Source organism: Bos javanicus, chromosome 6, assembly GCF_032452875.1.
Source record: "Bos javanicus breed banteng chromosome 6, ARS-OSU_banteng_1.0, whole genome shotgun sequence".
NCBI classification, from domain to species: domain Eukaryota; kingdom Metazoa; phylum Chordata; class Mammalia; order Artiodactyla; family Bovidae; genus Bos; species Bos javanicus.
This window is the reverse complement of record NC_083873.1, coordinates 117368735-117389552: the sequence shown is the minus strand read 5'-3', so window position 1 is coordinate 117389552 and position 20818 is coordinate 117368735. Positions and strand designations below refer to the sequence as shown.

At 58.1% G+C, this 20818-nt stretch overlaps 1 protein-coding gene across 1 annotated transcript; it reads right to left on the bottom strand.

The window, feature by feature from the left end:
- Positions 1–3445: 3445 nt before the first annotated feature.
- On the bottom strand, positions 3446–7114 carry SPON2 (spondin 2). The gene is made up of 6 exons (XM_061421095.1): positions 6877–7114; positions 6277–6502; positions 5410–5633; positions 5125–5316; positions 4833–5007; positions 3446–3763 (listed from the first exon to the last, which is right to left on the bottom strand). Exons 2-6 carry the CDS (start codon positions 6497–6499, stop codon positions 3579–3581), a joined length of 999 nt encoding a protein of 332 aa, XP_061277079.1. The 5' UTR covers positions 6500–6502; positions 6877–7114; the 3' UTR covers positions 3446–3578.
- Between the last annotated feature and the right edge of the window lie 13704 nt (positions 7115–20818).

Genomic DNA, 20818 nt, shown 5'->3' with positions numbered 1-20818 from the left:
GAAGAATTGATGCTTCTTAACTGTGATGTTGGAGAAGACTCTTGAGAGTGACTTGGACTGCAAGGAGATCAAACCAGTCCATCCTAAAGGAAATCAATCCTAAATACTCACTGGAAGAACTGATGCTGAAGCTGAAGCTCCAATACTTTGGCCACCTGATGTGAAGAACTGACTCATTTGAAAAGACCCTAACGTTGGGAAAGATTGAAGGCGGGAGGAAAGGGGGATGACAGAGGATGAGATGGTTGGATGGCATCACCGACTCAATGGACATGAGTTTGAGTAAACTCCAGGAGTTGGTGATGGACAGGGAGGCCTGGCATGTTGCAGTCCATGGGGTCGCAAAGAGTCAGACACGACTGAGCAACTGAACTGAACTGAGCAGATACTGTGGACTGTGCTCTCATCACCGCTGCTTCTAATAACAGGAGCAGACGAACAGGTGGGGGCTGTGGTTGCTGCGCCTCCCTCATTGTTGGGACAGCCTCCCCCTCCAGCTGAAGTGACTCCCAGGGATTTAAAAGGGCAGCAGCCTCCCCACCCCTTCGTTTTTTGCTTTTTACCCGGATTGGACATGGGTCGCTTTCATGCATTCATCCTCTTTGAGACACATTGTGCTTTCTGTCTCTGAAGACACCTTTTCATTTCAGCCAGTTCTACAACTTCACACTTTTTTCTCTACGTATCACTTCTTCCCCATTATCCCCATTATATCTTTCAGAGTTTGATTTAAAACATTTTATCACTTGTCATTTACATCCCCTATCTTTTTTTAAAAATTTGTCTATTCTTTTATTTTTTTTAATTTTATTTTATTTTTAAACTTTACATAATTGTATTAGTTTTGCCAAATATCAAAATTAATCCACCACAGGTATGCATGTGTTCCCCATCCTGAACCCTCCTCCCTCCTCCCTCCCCATACCATCCCTCTGGATCATCCCAGTGCACCAGCCCCAAGCATCCAGTATCGTGCATCAAACCTGGACTGGCAACTCATTTCTTACATGATATTTTACATGTTTCAATGCCATTCTCCCAAATCTTTCCACCCTCTCCCTCTCCCACAGAGTCCATAAGACTGTTCTATACATCAGTGTCTCTTTTGCTGTCTTGTACATCCCCTATCTTTTTGAGTATTTCCATCTCTTTGTGTTTTTGTGCTACGTTCTGGGTGGTCTATCTTCCAGTTCACTAATTCTTTCTCCAGCTATGCCCAGCTCAGCTGTTCAACCCGCTGAGGACTGTCATTCCACATGATTTTTCTTTTCCAGATTTATCTGTTTGTTTCTAATTATCCCTTGTTGACTGGTCATTTTTTTTATTGTTGTTCTGTGTTTTATTTCTGACAATTTCATTATCTGTGATCTTGGTTGTGTTTTTTTCTGCTGACTTTCCATTTTAATGACTTGTTTTCTTGTTTAATTGGTAGTTTTTGTGTTGCACTCACAGCATGGTTTTGATTAGGAAAGCTTTCTACAGAGAGATTAGTTTCTCCTCTTCCCTTATTCAAGGGCCACTGCTGACCTTGAGCGTTCAGCTCAGTGCAGGAGGGTCTTCCCCACCCTGTTGCTGACTGGAGCTGAGCCGCAGCCCGTGGGACTCTCGGGGACTCACGAGCCCCGTGGGACTCCATCCGGCCTAACCACAGCCCTCTCTGCTCCAGGCCCAGGTCCCTTTCTTGTGTGCTGATTTTTGGAAGTAGGAAAGGCGGTGAGCGTACGCCCCACCATTATGAAAAAGGCAGTGTCTCAGAGGTGTGTCCCTCCAGAGTTAGGGGTCTGGTTGCACAGAGGGAATGGGAGAAAGCGCCTCAGGCCGAGGGGCAGACCTGGGGCCCGAGGCCGGCGTCTGGGTTTCGCCGCCTAAACACCCCTTTCTGTGGTTTCGGCGGAGTTTCGCTGGGAGTAGAGTAGGATGTTTTCAGCCCTTCGGCTCGGAAGGCAGGCCCTCCCGTCACTTCTCAGTGTCCACCCCCAGTCCCCCTACTGCCCACCCCACCCGCACCACCTGCTTGCTGTCTCAGGACCCCCCCTTCCCCAGCAGCGGACATTCTGGCCACTCCTGCCTCCTCAGCAGGCTGGCCCTGGGTCCTGCCACCCACTGGGCCCAGCCAGCAGCTCCGTGTCAGAACAAAACAGAGGAGGCGAGTCAAGCTCCCTGTCCACTCCAAGGTGACCCCGCGCCTGCCCTGTGCCTCAGAGCCGCTGGCCGGGAGCCTGCTGCCCGCGGGAGGAACGTCTGCACTCCTGCCTCCCGAGGAGCCTGGCCCGGTGGGCGCGGCGCAGCGCGCAGGGAGGCAGGCCCGCTGGGCGGCCGGCGCCTGGCGGGGTTCTTCCTGAGCCCCTGGGGGTGTGGGCACACCCCTGCCAGGGAGCACCTCTGCCCTGGGCATGCGAGTCTCCTCCTGGAACTCACGGCCTGTCGGCAGGCCGTCCAGGCGCTGGCTCACGAGGGCTTCCGTCCCCAACCGGGGTGGGCCGGGAGGAACGGGTCACAGGTGGCTGCTTTAACTCCGTCCCTGAGATCAGGGGTGACTGTTGGGGACAGAAATCTGTTGCAGAGAGGATGGTGAGGGGGTCTGAGGTCGAGCTCATGGGAAGAGGTGTCGGACAGGAGAGGCGCTGCCACCAGAGGAGACGGGTAAGAGGGTGTGAGGCGGGGCCTGGGGGGTCACAGGTCAGAGGATGTGAGGGTGGGGCCTGGGGTCGTAGGTCAGAGGGTGTGAGGGTGGGGCATAGGGGTCACAGGTCAGAGGGCGTCAGGGTGGGGCCAGGGGGTCACAGGTCAGAGGGTGTCAGGGCGGGGCCTGACCTCAGACAAGGGCTGGGAAAGGTCAATGGTAAGGCCTCAGGGCCACAGCCCGCGCTGCCCCCACCGCGAATTCAGGGGCCTCAGTGGTCGGAGGCCTGGGGGTGCAGCAGGTCTCATGCAGCTGGTCCTTCAGGCTCCCTGTGTGTGCGTCCTGTGTGTGTGCTGTGTCAGTGCTGTGTGTGGATGTGTGTGTGTGTCGTCTGTGTGTGTGCCATGGGTGCCATGTATGTGTGTGTACCCTGTGTGTGCCGTGTGTGTGTGACCTGTATGTGCCGTGTGTGTCCTATATGTGTGTGCCGTATGTGAGTTGTGCATGTGTCCTGTGTGTGGTGTGTGTGCCGTCTGTGTGCTGTGTGTGTGCACCATGTGTGCCGTGTGTGTGTGTACCCTGCGTGTATGTGTGTGGTGTGTGTGCAGCATGTGTCCTGTGTGTGTGCACCGTGTGTGCCGTGTGTGTGTGTACCCTGCGTGTATGTGTGTGGTGTGTGTGCAGTGTGTGTGCTGTGTGTGTGCGCCTGTGCGCGGTGGTCCCCGGAGCACCCCTGCAGTGTGACACCTGCTCCTAGGGAAAGTCCGTGCGCCCTGTCCGCCCGCCCCGCTCCGCCGGGGACACACGAGAGCAGGGCTGTGATGTGGGAGACACCGGTCTTTATTCTGCAGCTGGGACGGGACCCTGACGAGGCCGGGGGCCCGGGTCCCCGGGTCTGAGGTATTTCGCAGCCGGGCCGGGGGCCAGTCCCTGCGCCACCGCGCGGGCGCCGGTGTCAGACGCAGTTGTCGGGGTCGCACGGGGCCTCCTCCTCCAGGGGCGGGCAGGGCGCCCCGTGGTTGGCCGGCCGCACGCGGACGTAGCGCGTCCTGCTCTTCGCCCCCGGCCGCCCGCAGGGGCCTGCGCACAGCCCCCAGGACGACCAGAGCGAGACCTCGCAGTCCAGCGGCGTCTCTGGGTCTGGGGGGACAGCGGGGCGGTGAGCGGGGCGGGGCCGCCAGCGGGAGGGGTCCCACCCCAGACCCGCCTCCAGACGGGCTGAGGACACGGGTGCTTTCCTCAGCGCGCTGGGAAGTGAGCCCCAGGGCGCTGCCTGCATGCGGGCCCCCTAAAAGCCACCGGGGCAACTGGCGGGGGTTTCTGTCCCGAGACCCCCCATCCGCGCTGGGGGCAGGAAGAGGGGCGGGGAACCGCGCGCTGACGATCACAGACCCGCGGGCTCTCCACCGCCTGCTCTGCTGTTCCGGCGCCCACCCTTGGGGAAGCTGACCCGTCGGGCGCGTGGCGGCCCCACACTCGCCCCTTCTCCGCGGGCAGCACCGCCCCCGGCATCCGGCCCGGAAGACCTAGAAGGGCCTCCTGGGCGCGTCCTCCTGGTCAGCAGGGACACGGGGTGGGCACTGCGACCTCTCACCACTCACTTCTGGGCAGTGGAAGCCTGAAGGGCTTTCAGCTGGAAACGTTGCGCAGGTCTGCTCCCCAGCTTGGAGCTGAGGGCACCAGCTCCCAAACCTCTCAGAACCCCCGTCCCACTCCTAGCGCTCCCCTCCAAACCCCCTCTGAAGTCAGGTACCCCTAGGGCCTGGGCATCTGAGCGCCAAGCAGCCTCTCCCGGTGTGACCTGTCCTCCCGCCCCACGTGGCCCCCCAGGAGCCTGGCTCAGAATGGACGGATCGCCTCTCCAGGCTGTGTGGCCTAGTGATCGGTACTCAAGTCTGGCAGTGGGGCTGAGCCAGGTGGGCCCTAGGGGGTGGTGCCCCTGGGGTGCCCATGTGCAGGCCGGGGCACCTCGGTGACCGTGGCAGCTGTCATGTCACAGGCATTCCCCCTGGGGTCAGTCTGCGGGGCAGACTCTTACTTTCAAGGGTCTCTAAGGGTGAGAGGTCAGAGTTGGAGGCCCAGGACCAGGTGGTGTCCCAGCATCCGCTCGAATGATGCCCACACCCGAGAGCCGCTCCTGTCTGCTCGGAGCGCCAGTGCCTGGCAGCGGGATCACGCGTGTGAAGGGTGGGGTGGGAACCACACTCACCTGGAAGGCTGTCCACAATCTCGTTGCCCCCGACCCCCAGGTCCAAGGCGGGTGGGACGAAGGCCCTGGGGCTCTGCCGGAGCCGCACCAGAGTCACTTTGGCGATGGGGGGCAGGGCCTTCAGCCTTGGGTAGTAGAAAGAGTTGGCAGGGTGGCTGGGAGAGGAGGCCGTGATCTGCAGGGGAGGGGGCGAGTCGGAACCTGGGGCACGCCGAGGGGCCGGCCCCCCGCTGCGGGCTTCCGCGGGCCTCTCGGGGAGCCTCCTGGGTCCCAGAGAGCTGCCGGCCCTCACCTCTGTCACCGTGTCCTGCGGGACGGTGGCGAAATTGGGGGATGAGAAAGTGAAGCCACTGTCGGTCCCGGCATCGTAGGGGTGCAGGTCCACGGCCACCTGCTCCCGCCAGCTGCCGCCGTCACACAGGTCCAGGCTGTCGACGCCCACGAACCAGTCGGGGCTGGGCACGATGCGGACCACGAAGGACACCTGGGGGCCGAGTGCTCAGCGGGGGCCCCTCACCAGCAAGTGCTCAGCAGGGGTCCCCGAGGCCCCCGCCCGCCCACCACGCCGCCCCCTCACCAGCGAGTGCCTGGAGTGGGCCTCGAGCTCCGAGGACGTCTGCCCGGTGCCGCTGGGCACGGCGGGGGCGGAGAACACGCCGTGCACGCTCTGCAGCCGCTCCCCCGCCGCCTCCATCTCCCGCATCAGCGCCCAGGCCTCACCCCTCTCCGCAAACTCCCGCAGCCCATTGCTCACATACTGGTCTTTCCGCCACAGGCTGTAGTCCGAGCTGTGCGCGGCCCCTGGGGAGGTTACCGCCAGCCTGGGTGAGCGCCACCCCGGGGGCGCTGCCTGGACCCTCAACCCTGCACCCCAGGGGCACCACCTGCCTGAGTGAGTGAGCACTACCCCAGGGACGCCGTCCAGCCCCTCACCCCAGCATCCCCGGGGGTGCCACCCGCCAGCCTAAGTGAGCGCCACCCCAGGGATGCCTCCTGGACCCTCAACCCAGCACCCGGGCGGGGGTGGGGGGTTGGGGGGAGCACCACCTGCCTGAGTGAGGAGCACCTCATGGACACCGTCTGTCCCCCCACCCTGGCTCCCTGGGGGTGCCTCTCGCCCACACCAGTGAGCAGCACCCCAGGGACACTATCTGGACCCTAAACCCAGCACCCTGGGGGGGCACCACCTGCCCGAGTGAGTGAGCACCACCCCAGGGACACCATCTAGCCCTCCACCCTGGCACCTTGCTGTGTAATCCTGCCCCCCCATGTCCCTGAAGGCTGGGCACAGCTGCTGGTGCACAGAAGACCTTAGCAAATATCTCTTGCACTGAAGTGAGCGGTGAGGGTGCCGTCCGAACTGTGAAGTGTGGGGCCTCTGCTGAGTACCCAGCCCTTCGGTCCCCACGGGGTGCCCCGGGGACAGGGCCGGGGCTGCGCTCACCCAGCAGGGACGACCACTGTGCAGGCGGGCGGAACAGCGGGTACTGCTTGGGGAAGGACGCCTGGCTCCACTTGCCCGTGAAGGTGATGCTGTACCTGGCCAGAGGCTGGGCCGTGCACATGGGCTCTGCCCCCAGCGGCTGGCCGGCCACGCCGCCCAGTGAGGCCAGGAGGAAGGCCCAGAGGGCAGCCCCCCGGGGGAACACCGGGTGTGGGGCTCCCATCACCTACGAGAAGGGGGCACATGCTCACCTCCAGCCCCCGGCGTGGGGCCCCCAGGACGCCAGGCACCTCCCTCCGAGTTTCCTCTCTGCCTTGGGCTGGGCCAGACCCGACGGCTGGAGTCCCAGGCCGTGTCGGGTTACAGGAGCCCAGGGTGCTGGCAGGTCACGCCTGGCACGGGGCTCGCAGCCGGCTCAGTGCCCTGGGCTTTCCCCAGCGCCGCGCCTCTGGCGCTGCCGTCCCAGGGAACCCCAGGAGCGGGAGGGTCGCTGGCCCAGCCTCGATGGAGGGGCCTCCCTGGGGGCGGGTACTGCCGGTTTCTGGGGGGCAGCGCCAGGCGGCCCTGGGGGCCGGGGGCCAGGAGGGCGTGCATACTCACCCAGCAGGAGGCAGAAGGGCTGGTGCTGGGCTGTGGGCAGCTGAAGTCCCAGCAAGAGCCCAGGGCTCCAATTTATGCCACAGACGGCCCCCGGCCGGCCAATGAGGCCCCAGGCCCTGCACCGCGGCAGACGGGACGCGGGGAGAGAGCCGGACCTCCGTGCTGGCCTGGCTGCCCGCCGGCTCTGACGCGGAGCAGATGCTGCTCCAGCGCTGAACTCACTCCTCCCCTGGCGCCCGCCCGTGCCGCACCCCTTCCTTTGTCTTCCCGCCCCCCGCCCCCCCACCCCGTTCCCATCAGGCCTTCCCTGGTGTGTCCCCGCGGGGGGGTGGGGGCGGCCTGCCAAAGCCAGCGCTGGAGGAGGGCTGGGCCAGGGCCACTGGCGTGTGCTGCCCTCGGGACAGGGTGGGACGTGGGGGGCCGGGGTCAGCCTGACGTCAGGCCCAGCGCTGGGGACACTCTTGGGGCGGGGGTGGGGGGGCTCTGGGCTCAGTGGACACAGCTCCTTCCTGTGCACAGAGTGGCCAGGCCTCTGGACGCCATCCCTCCGGAGGCAGTGCGAGCCAGGCGGCTGCCCTTCCCTAGGGGCTGGGAGGTGACCCCAGGGCCCCCCACTTTCCCCCAGGGGCTAAGACTCCCGGCAGGAGGGAACCGCCAGCGCGTCCTGGAGTTTGTCTCTGCTCAGCGTCAGGAAGACATTTCCAGAGCCCTCATCACGGGGCCGAACCGGAGGGCAGTGGGGGGGTATCGCTCTTAGGAACCGCCCAGCAAGCTCCAAAGCTCAAAAGAAAACATTCTGATTTCTGAAACCATGTTAATGTTTTACATGCTCCAAAAAAAGAGAGAGAAATAAACAGAATCAACGAGGACAGAACGCCAACAAAAACAGATAATCTAACCTGTATTTCAAGTAAACGACCCCACCACGGAAGCAGCTGTGAACCCGACCTTCAGACCACGTGTCCTCAAGCCTCGACAGCACTCAGGGCGGTGGCCTGCCACCCCCGGGCCCGGGGACCCTTACACTCTGAAAAGTCACTGGGACCCCCCACAGCGACATCATTGAGCTCACCGTGTTTGAGATGCTCGAAGTGTTTGAGTGGAAAAGCTCAAAAGACTACTGACTCACTGAAAAACAAACCTATTTCACGTTAACAGAGCAGTGCTTTATGAAAACAACTCTTTTTCAAAAAGAAAACCGCTGGATGTATGGGTGTTTTGCTGCCGGGCTTCCTGGGAGACCGAGCCTGTCCGTGGGGTGTGTCATGGTTGGTGTCCTCACAGAAAGGCCGGCCGTGCGTGGACTCAGCTCGTCCTGCGGATGGGACATCCCCACACCCTTCCAAACTCCCATGGAACGGCAGAGGTGTCTCTGCTCACACCCTGCCTTCGGGGAGGTGGTGGCTCAGGTTTGAGGAGGGAGGCAGCCGGGGCGCCAGGCTGTCTCGTGGGGGGAGCGAGGACGCACTCGGGCAGCCCCGGCCTGCTGCCGCCCGGGGCTTCCCGCCTTTGCAGGAGGCGCCTCTCCCAGCCCGTCCACGGGGGCGGCCTCTGACTTACAGCTGTGGACCCTGATCTCAGTGTCGGCCAAAGAACCAAGTAGTCACGGGACAAGGGAGTGCTCCCAGCTGCCAAGTGCTCCAGGCCCCCCGCCCCCGCCTCGATGGGCGGCCCGTCGGGGACTGAAGTCTGGAGCCTGTTTTCTCAGGGCTCCCCCAGGGAGGGCGAGCAGGGAGCTCCTTCCTTCCGTGGTGGAGAGAACCCGAGAGCACCTGGGGTCCTGGGACACAGCAGGGCAGGGGAGGGCCGGTCCTCCGCCCTGTTCTGAGGGGCCCAGCTTACCTGTGGGTCCCGGGTGCATGGCAGACACTCTGACCCTCAGGCTCCTCCTCCGACCTCCCCTGGAGCCAGGCCTGGGAAGCACTTGGCAGCCCCACAGACACAGGTTCCTCTGCACACGATTCTGCCCGCCCCGGTACAGTCATCTGTCCATCAGCATGTGTCCGGTCTCCCCGGGTCTCGGTATTCCCCCCACCAGCCTCCCCTCCCCACCGGTCTCAGCATCAGGATCACAGGAGTGACCGCAGCCATTGGACGGGGGCGGGGGGCCTGGAGCACTTGGCAGCTGGGAGCACTCTGGAGCCCTCCGTTGTCCCGTGACTGCTTGGTTCTTGGTGGACACTGAGACCAGGGTCCACTCCTGTAAGTCAGCCCATGTCGTCAGTCACTCCTGAGGTGGCTTCGGGGGCCGAAGCTCGGGGCTGTGCTGAGGCCAGGCCTCTGCAGACCCCAGGCTCCCTGACCGCCCTACCCCTGCCCTAGCGGCAGAGCACTGTCTGCGCCCCCTTCCCACAGCGGGCGCCCGACCCCAGACCCCACCGCAGCGCCGCCGTAGCTCACATGGTGCTCAGCACAGGATGAGCCGTCGACGGCCCATCCTCCCAGGCGCTCCCGTTTTAGGAGGTGTCTCCCAGCCAAGTGCTGCTCACGGTGCACCTGGGGCCGAGTCTGGGCTGCCCCCAGTGGGGCTTGCGGTTCTCAGGAGTGTGAGCTGCTGAGGGTGGGCCAGGCACACAGGGATGCTACAGCCATGTCTGTGCCCGGGCTGGGCCCTGCCACGGCCCGGAACCCGGGGGGCCCGAGGGGCCAGGGTAACAAGGGCTCCTTCAGGCAGGGCCCCAGGGATGGACAGGCCACCAGGCTGGCTCAGCTGGGTGTCCGTGGGGCCGCCTGTCTCCTTGGGAGCGCACAGGCGCAGCGTGGAGTCTGACTCCCAGGGCCTGGCCGGCTGACAGGGGCACGTTTGTTTGCTGAGTGGCCAACTCACCAGACGTTGACCAAGGGCTGCGTTCCTGCCAGAGGCCACAGCCAGATGCCACACGGGCTTTGAGCCCGTGAGGCTGAGCGCTCCCAGGGGCCCCTCGACGCCCACCTGTCCCAGCAACACCCCCGCCCTGGGCACCCTAGGGCCTTTGCTCTGCGGCTCCCTCTGCCTGGGCAGCTCGTCCCCTCCTGACAGGGCCCCTGCCTGGATTATAGCCAGGGCTCCTGCACAGAGGTCAGTCTGCCCAACATGCAGGGATTTGTCATGAGAGTCCTACAGCTCGCCACTGGCTTCCCCCGGGACCACCCCCGTCTGCTCCATCCTGGGTGCAGACTTCTCAGCACTTCTGGTTGGTGGGCCTGTGCCAGGTCAGGGAATGCTGGGTCCAGGGTATAACTTCAGGGCCTCTGTGCCCCAGGGAGCACTGGAATGGGTGCTGGGTGAGCTGAGCCCCTGAGAGCAGCCGGCTCCCCTCGCTCCTGCAGGGAGGCCCTGGGGGGCCTTGCCGCTGCTCAGCCTCAGGGGGTGTCACCCCTGTGAGCGAGCATGCCTTGCAGGAGGCTTCATCTTCCCGGGGGAGGCCCCGCGGCTGCCCGCAGGCCTCAAGAGACCTCCGCCTCCGTCTGGTTGGAAACCGGACTTTCTCTCCTTGTGCAGCAGCCCGGCCCCTGAACACAGGCCTGTCTGTGCAGCGGAATTTGCCATGTGTCTTCACCCTGGTTCGGATGCCAGGACCGCGGCAAGAGCGAGGGCCTCAGAAAACGCTCCCCGTTGTGGGAGCAACGAGGAACGGGCAAATGGTCCGAACTGACCTCCTCAGACCCTGGGATCAAGCAAAGGCTTGCAGCAGTCTCAGGAGAGCTGGGTTTGTTTCTCAATCAAGAAAATTAACTGAATCTTGGTGAGAACAGCTGTGAGATTTTGTTATTTGCCGTCTTAGCCAGTTCTCCCTGACAGCTCTGGCGTTCAGTACATTCACGTGGTCGAGCAACCCCCATCCACTCCAGAACCTTTGCGTCTTCCGAATCTGACACTCAGTCTTTCCGGCAATAGCTTCCCATCCCCCTCCCTCAGCCCCGTCTGTCGTCCTGACGACTCCTGGAACGTGATCTGTGTGGAATCGTGCAGGGCTTGCCGTTTGGACTCCGGCTTATTTACTGAGCGTAATGTTCACGGGTTCATCCACCTTGTAGCAGGTGTCAGAATCTCCTTCCCTTTTTTTTTTAAATGTCCCTATAATGTATGTTTTTCTTTGTAAGTAAATGTTTGCAATGTGTTATGTACATAAAGAAAATCACATTTTCCTTTGCATCTGGCTCAGTGGATTTTCAGAAATGGAAGGCATTCATGTTGTCAGTAATTGGACCAAGGAATAGAAATTTAAGAACATAAGAATTTCCAGCCACTACCATCCCCAAAGTGAACACCAGCCAATTCCCAAATTTATCCATTATTTTTGCCTCTTTTTATACTTGATACAACTAGTCACATAATGTACTGTTGGTGTTTGGCTTCCTTCACAGAATTTCCTTTCTTTTTATTGCTGAATAATATGCTCCACTGTATGGAGACCACATTTTCCTTATTCATTCATCTGACAATGGACACAGGTTTGCTTCTACGGTGGGCTGTTGGCATCGTCAGTTCAATGGACGTGAGTTTGAGCAGACTGCAGGAGGTGTGAAGGACAGGGAAGCCTGGCCTTCCCTGTGACCCTGTGGGTCACAGAGGGTCTCACACGGCGTAGTGGCTGAACGGCAGCGCTGTGAACCACGGCTACTGTGAGCGTGGGTTAGGGATGTCTCTTCAGGACCTGCCTTCAGTTCTCATGGGCGCCACTGGAATTGCTGAATCATATGAAGGTTCTTTTTTTTCCATTTCTCTGTGGAAGTATAGTTTGTAGTTCTATTTTTAATATCTGGAGGAGCTGCCACACTGCTTTCCACAGCTGCTGCACCGATTCACAGTCCTGCTAATGGCACAGTTTCTCCACATCCTCTCCAAGCCGTGAGGGGTTTAAGCTGCCCCGGACCCACCCCCCACCCGCCCCTCTGTAGCCTTGAAAGCCAACACCCCAGATTCATGGTGCAAACCGATCGCCTGTCCTTCCCACTGGAGAGAAGAGTGGGGCCAGCGGCCTCAGACGACATCCCCTGAAATGACAGCACCCAACCGTCTCGTCCTCTGTCGTCTCCTTCTCCTCCCACCTTCAACCTTTCCCAGCATCAGGGTCTTTTCCAGTGAGTCAGCTGTTCACATCAGGTGGCCAAAGTATTGGAGCTTCAGCTTCAGCATCAGTCCTTCCGATGAGCATTCAGGGCTGACTTCCTTTAGGATGGGCTGGTTTGTTTGACCAGCTGGTGGTCTCCTGGAAGACCCCACTTGCAAGGCTGTCTGCAATGGACTCTATCCAGAGCTCACCCAGGAATGAAAAGCCCTTTCCCAGCTGATTGTTGAAAATGTGTCCAGGCCATTAATGAGCTGTGCAGTAGCCCGAGGTGATGGAGAACGTAGGGATGAACAAGAGATGAGCCGGGACCTGAGAGGGAAAGCCTGAGGGGCACCGACTGCCTGGCCGAGGGGTGACAGCCTGGCCCGAGACCCGCGGAGTCCCACACCAAAGCCCGGGAGGCTCGCCAGGCATTTAGGGAACTCTCCATTCAGTCATGAGCTGACCATTAAGCCGATGCAGAGTCCTACACCAAGGCCCGGGAGGCTCGCCGGCTAGGGAACTCTCCGTTCAGTCATGAGCTGACCATTAAGCCGATGAAGCAAGACTTAGTGACCACATGGCAAAGAATACCAATTTTACAGAATTAATTCAGAAATACCACTAAACAAACTACAGCAGGCAGCAGCAGCAGCAACAAACCCCGGGGAAACCACTAAGAAAATAACTTAAAAAACATACTGGGTTGGCCAAAAACTTCCTTCGGTTTTAAGTAAAAATAAAAGACACATTTTTCATTTTCTCTTTTTTTAGTTTATTTTTATTTATTTATTTGGCTGCACCCAGTCTTAGCTGTGGCACTCAGGATCTTCAGTTGAGGTGTGTGGGATCTAATTCCCCAACCAGGGATCAAACCCAGCCCCCTGCATTGAGAGTGCAGACCGCAAGGAAGTCCCCGTTTTTTCGTTTTCACCAAGGACTTTACTGAACAACGCGCTCACCGTTTTGCCCACCACCTTCTGCCATTTTTCGGGCTGCTTCATAATTCCATCTTTCCAGACCTTTTTATCAGTTTAAGCAAAGAACTATTCCAGGTGCCTTCTACAGTCTTCCAGGGAATGGAAAGTTTTTCCATTAAGAGAATTTTGTACAGACCAAAACAAACGGACATCCCAAGGTGCAACGTCTGGTGAACACAGCGGATGAATCAGAACTTCCCAGGCAAGCTGTGACAGTTTTTGCCTGGTCATCAAAGAAACGCACTGTCTTGCATTATCCTAGTGAAAGGTTATGAGTTCTCTGTTGATTGATTCCAGACGCTTTTCGTTGAATGCTTTCAGTTGATCTAATTGGGAGCAGTACTTGTTGGAATCATTTGGTTTCCCAGAAAAGCTCATAATATAGGGTTCCCTTACAATCCTATCATATACACAACACCACTTTCTTTAGATGAAGACTGGCCTTTGGTACGGTGGCTGGTCATTCATTTCACTTGCCCCATGATCTCTTCCATAACCCAGACAGTGTATTAAAAACCAGAGACGGCATTTTGCTGACAAATGTCCATATAGTTAAAGCTATGATTTTTCCAGTAGTCATGTACAGATGTGAGAGTTGGATCACAGACAAGGCTGAAACTCCAATACTTTGGCCACGTGATGCAAAGAACTGACTCATTGGAAAAGACCCTGATGTTGGGAAAGATTGAAGGCGGGAGGAGAACAGGACGACAGAGGATGAGATGGTTGGATGGCATCACCGACTCAGTGGAAGTGAATTTGAGCAAGCTCCGGGAGATGGTGAGGGACAGGGAGGCCAGGTGTGCTATGGTTCATGGGGTCGCAGAGTCAGGCATGACCGAGCGACTGAACAACACAAAGGGAGGCAGCATAGAGGAACAGAAGAACAAAAAAGACACAATCCATGTGGACATCAAACAGCAAACGGCAAATCTAAATCCCACCTTACAGTTAAAGATTCAATAGGAATTAAATATCAGTTAATTGACACCAAATGGCAGAGTAGACAAAAATAAAACCTGATCTTATCACAGGCTGCCTGCAAAAGACCGATATCAGAGACCCAAATCAGCTCAGTTCAGTTCAGTCGCTCAGTCGTGTCCGACTCTTTGTGACCCCATGAATCGCAGCACGCCAGGCCTCCCTGTCCACCTCCAACTCTCGGAGTTCACCCAAACTCATGCCCATCGAGTCAGTGATGCCATCCAGCCATCTCATCCTCTGTCGTCCCCTTCTCCTCCTGCCCCCAATTCCTCCCAGCATCAGAGTCTTTTCCAATGAGTCATCTCTTCACATTCAGCATCAGTCCTTCCAAAGAACACCCAGGACTGATCTCCTTTAGAGTGGACTGGTTGGATCTCCTTGCAGTCCAAGGGACTCTCAAGAGTCTTCTCCAACACCACAGTTCAAAAGCATCAATTCTTTGGTGCTCAGCTATGTTCACAGTCCAACTCTCACATCCATACATGACCACTGGGAAAACCATAGCCTTGACTAGCTGGACCTTTGTTGGCAAAGTAATGTCTCTGCTTTTGAATATGCTGTCTAGGTTGGTCATAACTTTCCTTCCAAGGAGTAAGCATCTTTTAATTTCATGGCTGCAGTCACCATCTGCAGTGATTTTGGAGCCCAGAAAAATAAAGTCTGACACTGTTTCCACTGTTTCCCCATCTATTTCCCGTGAAGTGATGGGACCAGATGCCATGATCTTCGTTTTCTGAATGTTGAGCTTTAAGCCAACTTTTTCACTCTCCTCTTTCACCTTCATCAAGAGGCTTTTTAGCCTCTTCACTTTCTGCCATAAGGGTGGTGTCATCTGCATATCTGAGGTTATTGATTATTTCTCCCGGCAATCTTGATTCCAGCTTGTGCTTCTTCCAGCCCAGTGTTTCTCATGATGTACTCTGCATAGAAGTTAAATAAGCAGGGTGACAATATACAGCCTTGACATACTCCTTTTCCTATTTGGAACCAGTCTGTTGTTCCATGTCCAGTTCTAACTGTTGCTTCCTGACCTGCATACAGGTTTCTCAAGAGGCAGGTCAGATGGTCTGGTATTCCCATCTCTTTCAGAATTTTCCACAGATTATTGTGATCCACACAGTCAAAGGCTTTGGCATAGTCAATAAAGCAGAAATAGATGCTTTTCTGGAACTCTCTTGCTTTTTCCATGATCCAGCAGATGTTGGCAATTTGATCTCTGGTTCCTCTGCCTTTTCTAAAACCAGCTTGAACGTCTGGAAGTTCATGGTTCACATATTGCTGAAGCCTGTCTTGGAGAATTTTGATCATTACTTTACTAGCGTGTGAGATGAGTGCAATTGTGTGGTAGTTTGACATTCTTTGGCATTGCCTTTCTTTGGGATTGGAATGAAAACTGACCTTTTCCAGTCCTGTGGCCACTGCTGAGTTTTCCAAACTTGCTGGCATATTGAGTGCAGCATTTTCACAGTATCATCTTCCAGGATTTGAAATAGCTCAACTGGAATTCCATCACCTCCACTAGCTTTGTTCGTAGTGATGCTTTCTAAGGCCCACTTGACTTCACATTCCAGGATGTCTGGCTCTAGGTGAGTGATCACACCATCGTGATTATCTTCATCGTGAAGATCTTTTTTGTACAGTTCTTCTGTGTATTCTTGGGAAGACACAAACTGCCAATACTGACTCAAGAGAAATAGCAAATCTGAATAGAATTATAATAAAGAGATTTAATTAATAATTTAAAAACTTACCATAAAGAAAAGCCCAGGATCATATAACTTCATCAGTGAATTTCACTAAATATTTAAAGGAAAATTAACACCAATCCTTCTCTAAATCTTCCAAAACCAATAGAAGAGGGACTACTTCCCAACTCACTCTATAAGCCTAGTTTTACCCTGATACTGAAACTAGACAAAGTCATTGCAAAAAAAGAAGACAACAGAAAATTTTTCCCTTGAAATTAGGAACAAGACAAGAATGCCTGCTCCTGTTACTTCTATTCAGTGTTGGAGGTTCTAGCCAGGAAAACTCTGCAGGAAAATGACACAAAAGTTGACAAAGATGAAGTAAAATTATCTCTGTTTGCAGATGACATGACCTTGTGTCATGAAATCTATACAAAGATATTGGAACTACTAAATGAGCTCAGCAAGGTTGCAGACAGAAGGTCAGTCCACAAAGATTAGCTGAGTTTCTATGCCCCGTGTGCTAATTGCTCAGCCATGTCCAGCTCTGCAATCCCAGGGGCTGTATCCTGCCAGGCTCCTCTGGCAAGAATACCGGAGTGGGCTGCCATTCCCTTCTCCAGGGGATCTTCCCGACCCAGGGATCAAACCTGGGTCTCCTTCATTGCAGGTACATTCTTCACCATCTGAGCCACCAGGGAAGCCCTTCTATACACTAGCAATGAATAATCTGTGAGTAAAACTAAGAAAACAGTTCCATTCATAATAGCATCAAAAAGGATAAAATACTTAGGAATCAATTTAAACAAGTGGAAAATACATACACTGAAAACCACAGAACATGGTTGGGAATTAAAGAAGCTGCAAACAAGTGGAAAGACGTGTTCACTGATTGGGAGGGAGAGTCGGTGTTGTTGAGATGCGGACACTCCCCAGACTGACCTCCGGATCATTCTGTGCGGGCATGCTCAGTGGCTGCGGTAGTGGCAGGTCTCTGCGATCCCAGGGACGGCAGCCGCCAGGCTCCTCTGTCCTTGGGATTCTCCAGGCAAGAGTACTGGAGTGGGTTGCCATACCCTCCTCCAGGGGATCTTCCTGACCCAGGGGACTGAACCCACATCTCTTGAGCCTCCTGCATTGGCAGGTGGGTTCTTTACTACTAATGCCGCCTGGGAAGCCCACAGATTCATTACGATCCCTATCAAAATTCCAACTGCTGTTTTTTTTCCCTCAGAAATGGAAAGGCTGATCCTGAAATTCATATGGAATTGCAAGGGCCCCAGAAAACCAAAATAACCTTATAAAAGAAGCACTAAGTGGGAGAACTCCCATGTCTCAATTTCAAAAACATGACAAAGCTACAGGAGTCAAGACAGTGAGGCAGTGTCGTGAGATGAGACCAGTGGAGCATGACTGAGGGCTCAGAAACGGACCCTTACATTAGGTCGGCTGACTTTTGACAAGTGTGCCAGAACCGGCACTAGAAGAAGGGACAGCACCTTCGCAGATGTGCCCAGACACACGGACGTCCCCATGCAGAAGACGGAACTCACTCCCACCTCACACCGAGGCAAAAACCCAGACATGAAAGCTAAAGCTATACAACTCTAAAAGGAGTCTCAGGTGTAACCTTTGTGACCATGGATTGAGGCAACGATTTCTTAGATTTGACACCTGAAGCACAAACAAGTAAAGGAAGAATAGATAAATTATGCTTCATCAAAACGAAACACGCTTGTGCTTCAGAGGACACCACTGAGAGGAAAAGACAGCGCGTACAGTCAGTGGCTCCCACGCGCCAGAGTCCCCAGCACCTGACGGGCCAGAGGGCAGAGCCCGGTCTTCAAGACCAGATGCAGAGGAGAGACAGCAGGGAGGAGGTGAGACAGGCCCAGGGGTTCTTCATACACTGCTGGTGTTTGCAGAGAGCATAAGACGCGAGGAAGACTCGAGAAAGAACCACTCCTCCTGGGGAGGAAGCTCTGGTCTGCAGGTGCGCACAGCACCGCCAGCTCAAGTAACCGAGAATCTGGGTGTCTCGGGGGCGGAGGAGGGGAGAGGTACGAGGGCTCCGAAGAGAAAGAACCCAGCAGACCCGTGGGCAACCATTCTGGGGGAGACCTGACTGCCCACACACTTCCCTACAGAATGTTCTGGAAGACACTCCACCTGGGGCTTTGGACTCCTGGCTAGAAGCCTTCTCGGGCCCCTGAGAGCCCTCGGACCCCCAGTGCTGCGGGGACGGCTCAGGCCTCCGAGGGTCCGGAAGGAGCCGTAGCCACGAGCAGGGAGCACCCAGGGCCCCGCTGGGATCGGCTCTGGTTACCGGCTGGTGTGTGACCAGCCACCGGGAACCTGGCACCCGGAACCCATGCTGTCTGCTCTGTCCGCACACCTGCACACGGGCAGGGCTCCACGGGTAGCGGGTCCCGCTCCCCATGGGGTCATGGGTGGCAGGAAGGCCACTGCTGGAGTCGTCCAGAGGCCCCTTGGCTCACGGCAGGGGTTTCATGCTGGGCTGGGGCCTTGGCAGGGCCTGGAGCCTTTGCCTGCGGGCTCTGCCTGGCCCGCGCTTCCTCTCGGATGGAAGCTGGGGCATCCTGAGAGCAAGAGCGGGGGGAGGCCGCACGGCTGAAGGGACCTGCCCTCATGAGACGCGGAGCCACAGCCCCGGTCACGGGGAGGAGAGCAGACCCCGCCTCTCACGGGGGTGGCGTGGTCCTAGACGACACGGGGCTGGGGGGCTGGCGGCCCCTGGGGGAATGGGGGCTGCCACCCAGGCCTCCAGGCCCCACAGGGACAGGCCAGCTCTGGGATCACCACGCCCAGGGGCCAAAGCATGGCCTGTTGAAGGGGCTCCAGTGCCCAGGTTTGTTTGCAGCCCCCAGTCCCAGTGCAACCTGCCAGTTGGAGATGGGCTCCCAGGGCGACTCCAGGTAAGCGGCTGACGTGCACCAAGCCGGGAGGGAGTTTCAGAGCAGGCAAGGGGCCAGAGGAAGCTCACCCACAGGACGGGCCCTCAACCGCACCCCTCCACGCCCAGCGCAGGACAAGGGTGCCGGGTGGGGCTCCCGGATGCGAGCTGCCCCTGGCCTCTTCCCGGCTCCCCCAGCAGGACGCGGGCGGGTTGAGGCTATGCTTTCCTGTCTGCTCGTGGTTTCGGCCATGAGTGTAGACGGACTGTGCGGAAGGGCTGGCACCCGGGAAGGACCCAGCAGGTCTCCCCAGGAACACTGGCCCCAAGGGCCTCCTCTCAGGCCGTGCACTCCGCCACCTCCTACGCCCTCCCTGGGACCCTGTCCAGCAGCGCTCGGCCTCGGGAGTGGCTGTGAGAAGGACAGGGACGGCCTGAAGGTCAGGGAGTGGAGTGCGGGCTGGGGTGGAGACGGGGGCTGGTGACTGCCACGGATGCAGAGCCCAGAGGGGCCGCCAAGCCCCCTTGTGTGGGCTCCCCACACACGTGGCGGGGTTTGCACCAGGGCAGGAGGAGGGGGCCAGGTGCCCGGGACAGCAGCCATCCGGGCCTGGCCGCCCAGCACCGGGGCTTCTGGACTCTGACGGGGCAGTGGAAACTCAGCACCAGGGTGGGCTGGCCCGAGGGGCCCTTGAGCCTGAGTCGCCTCAGAGTCTGCCGCGTGTGGGATGTGACCGCTCCCCAATGGCCTTCCAGCCCCTCTGACTGCACCCCCATGCTTCCCCACAGAGATGACCCCCCCAAGACCCCACAGGCCAGCCCAGCAGCTGTGCGGGAAGGGAGCTCCATCCAAGCCCTGGCTCAGCAGCTCCCTAGTGGCCAGGCTGGCTGTGGATCCCTGGGAGCGGTTTGGGATTTGGGGATTTACGCTTTAATTTTCACATTTGCTTCCTCCCCTTGGATTTCCTCTTGCTCTCCGTGGGGCTGTGGAGTCGTCAGCTGTATCTGAACCTGGAGCCTGTCATGATGCGCTCAGGGAGCCCCCTTCCCAAAGGACACATGGTGGGTAGGGGGCCAACATGGGAGAGCCATCAGAGGGAGTGCTCCCAGGAGAGGGTGCTCCCAGGAGAGGGGGTGCTCCTAGCATGAGTGCTCCCAGGAGAGGGTGCTCCCCGGAGAGGAGGTGCTACCCAGAGAGGGGCGCCCTCAGGTAAACCTGGGGTCCCAGGGCAGAGAGCACCTCCATCTGTGCCTCCCCCTGTAGTTCACAGGACTTGCAGGCTGGGTAGCAGGGCAGGGAGTGGTGGGCACAGCCTGTCCTGCTAAGAGCCTGGATGTTTCTTTGCCATCTGGGGGCTCGGCCTGGGCTTGTTTGTCTCATTGCTACCTGGTCCAGCAGGCGCCCAGGGGCCACAGTACCCAGCCATCCTGTTGACAGGGAGACTGAGCCCCGGGGAAGAGGCTGGCCAGGGCTGCAGGGCAGGGGTGACAGCTGGGGGTGAGCCCCAGGCTGGGCTTTTCTGGGGAGCAGCGTTGGCCCAGCTCCGGGGGAGGGAGCTGCCAGATCAAGGGTTTTGGATGGAGAACATGTGAGTCACGGACCTCAGTGTCTGGCGGGGCTGGGGTCCCGGGGCCTCCACTCCCACCACACCAGGGTCCAGGATGGCACACGTGTGCACACACCCCTCACACGCCTGCCAGGCGCTCCCCATCGGAGACGAAGTCCCAGGCTGACCCTGCAGCTGTTTTTAAGGACACACCTGCTCAGGAGGTCCGACTCTGGACTGACCCCGTGGGCCTGCGTGCCCTGCCCAGGCCTGCCCTGCTCCGCCAACCCCATGCCCCGCTCCTTGTTACTCTGCGGGGTAGCTGTCCTGAGATGTGTCCAACCTGTCTGTCCAGGGGGAGAGGCTGCCCTGCAGCTCAGGGACCCGGCCCTTCTCCCGGAGCCCCTGCCATCCCCCCGGCCCGGCCTTGGGGCTGGTAAGTGAGGCTGTGACACCCCTGCTGGCCTCATGCGCCATGGCCCTGAGCATTGCGGGGGAGGGGGGTGTCTACCGCAGCCTCCTTGGGCATCTTGGGGCAAGAGGCAGCTGGGGACAGCATGTCGAAGGGGAGACACACGTCCTGGGCTTTGGGCTACCAGAGAACAAGGAGCCCTCCCCAAGCTGTGGCCTCTGGCCACCATCCACCATCCCCCAGAATGGCCAATGGCCCCACATCTGGGGTCTGGGGTGTCGTGTCCAGGCCGTTCTGTCCAGTCAGGGAGGCAGGTTCAACCGAAAGAGCCCCAGTTGAGGGGCTGTTTTCAGTCCCGTGGACAGTGCCAGATGGGGGCTCCTG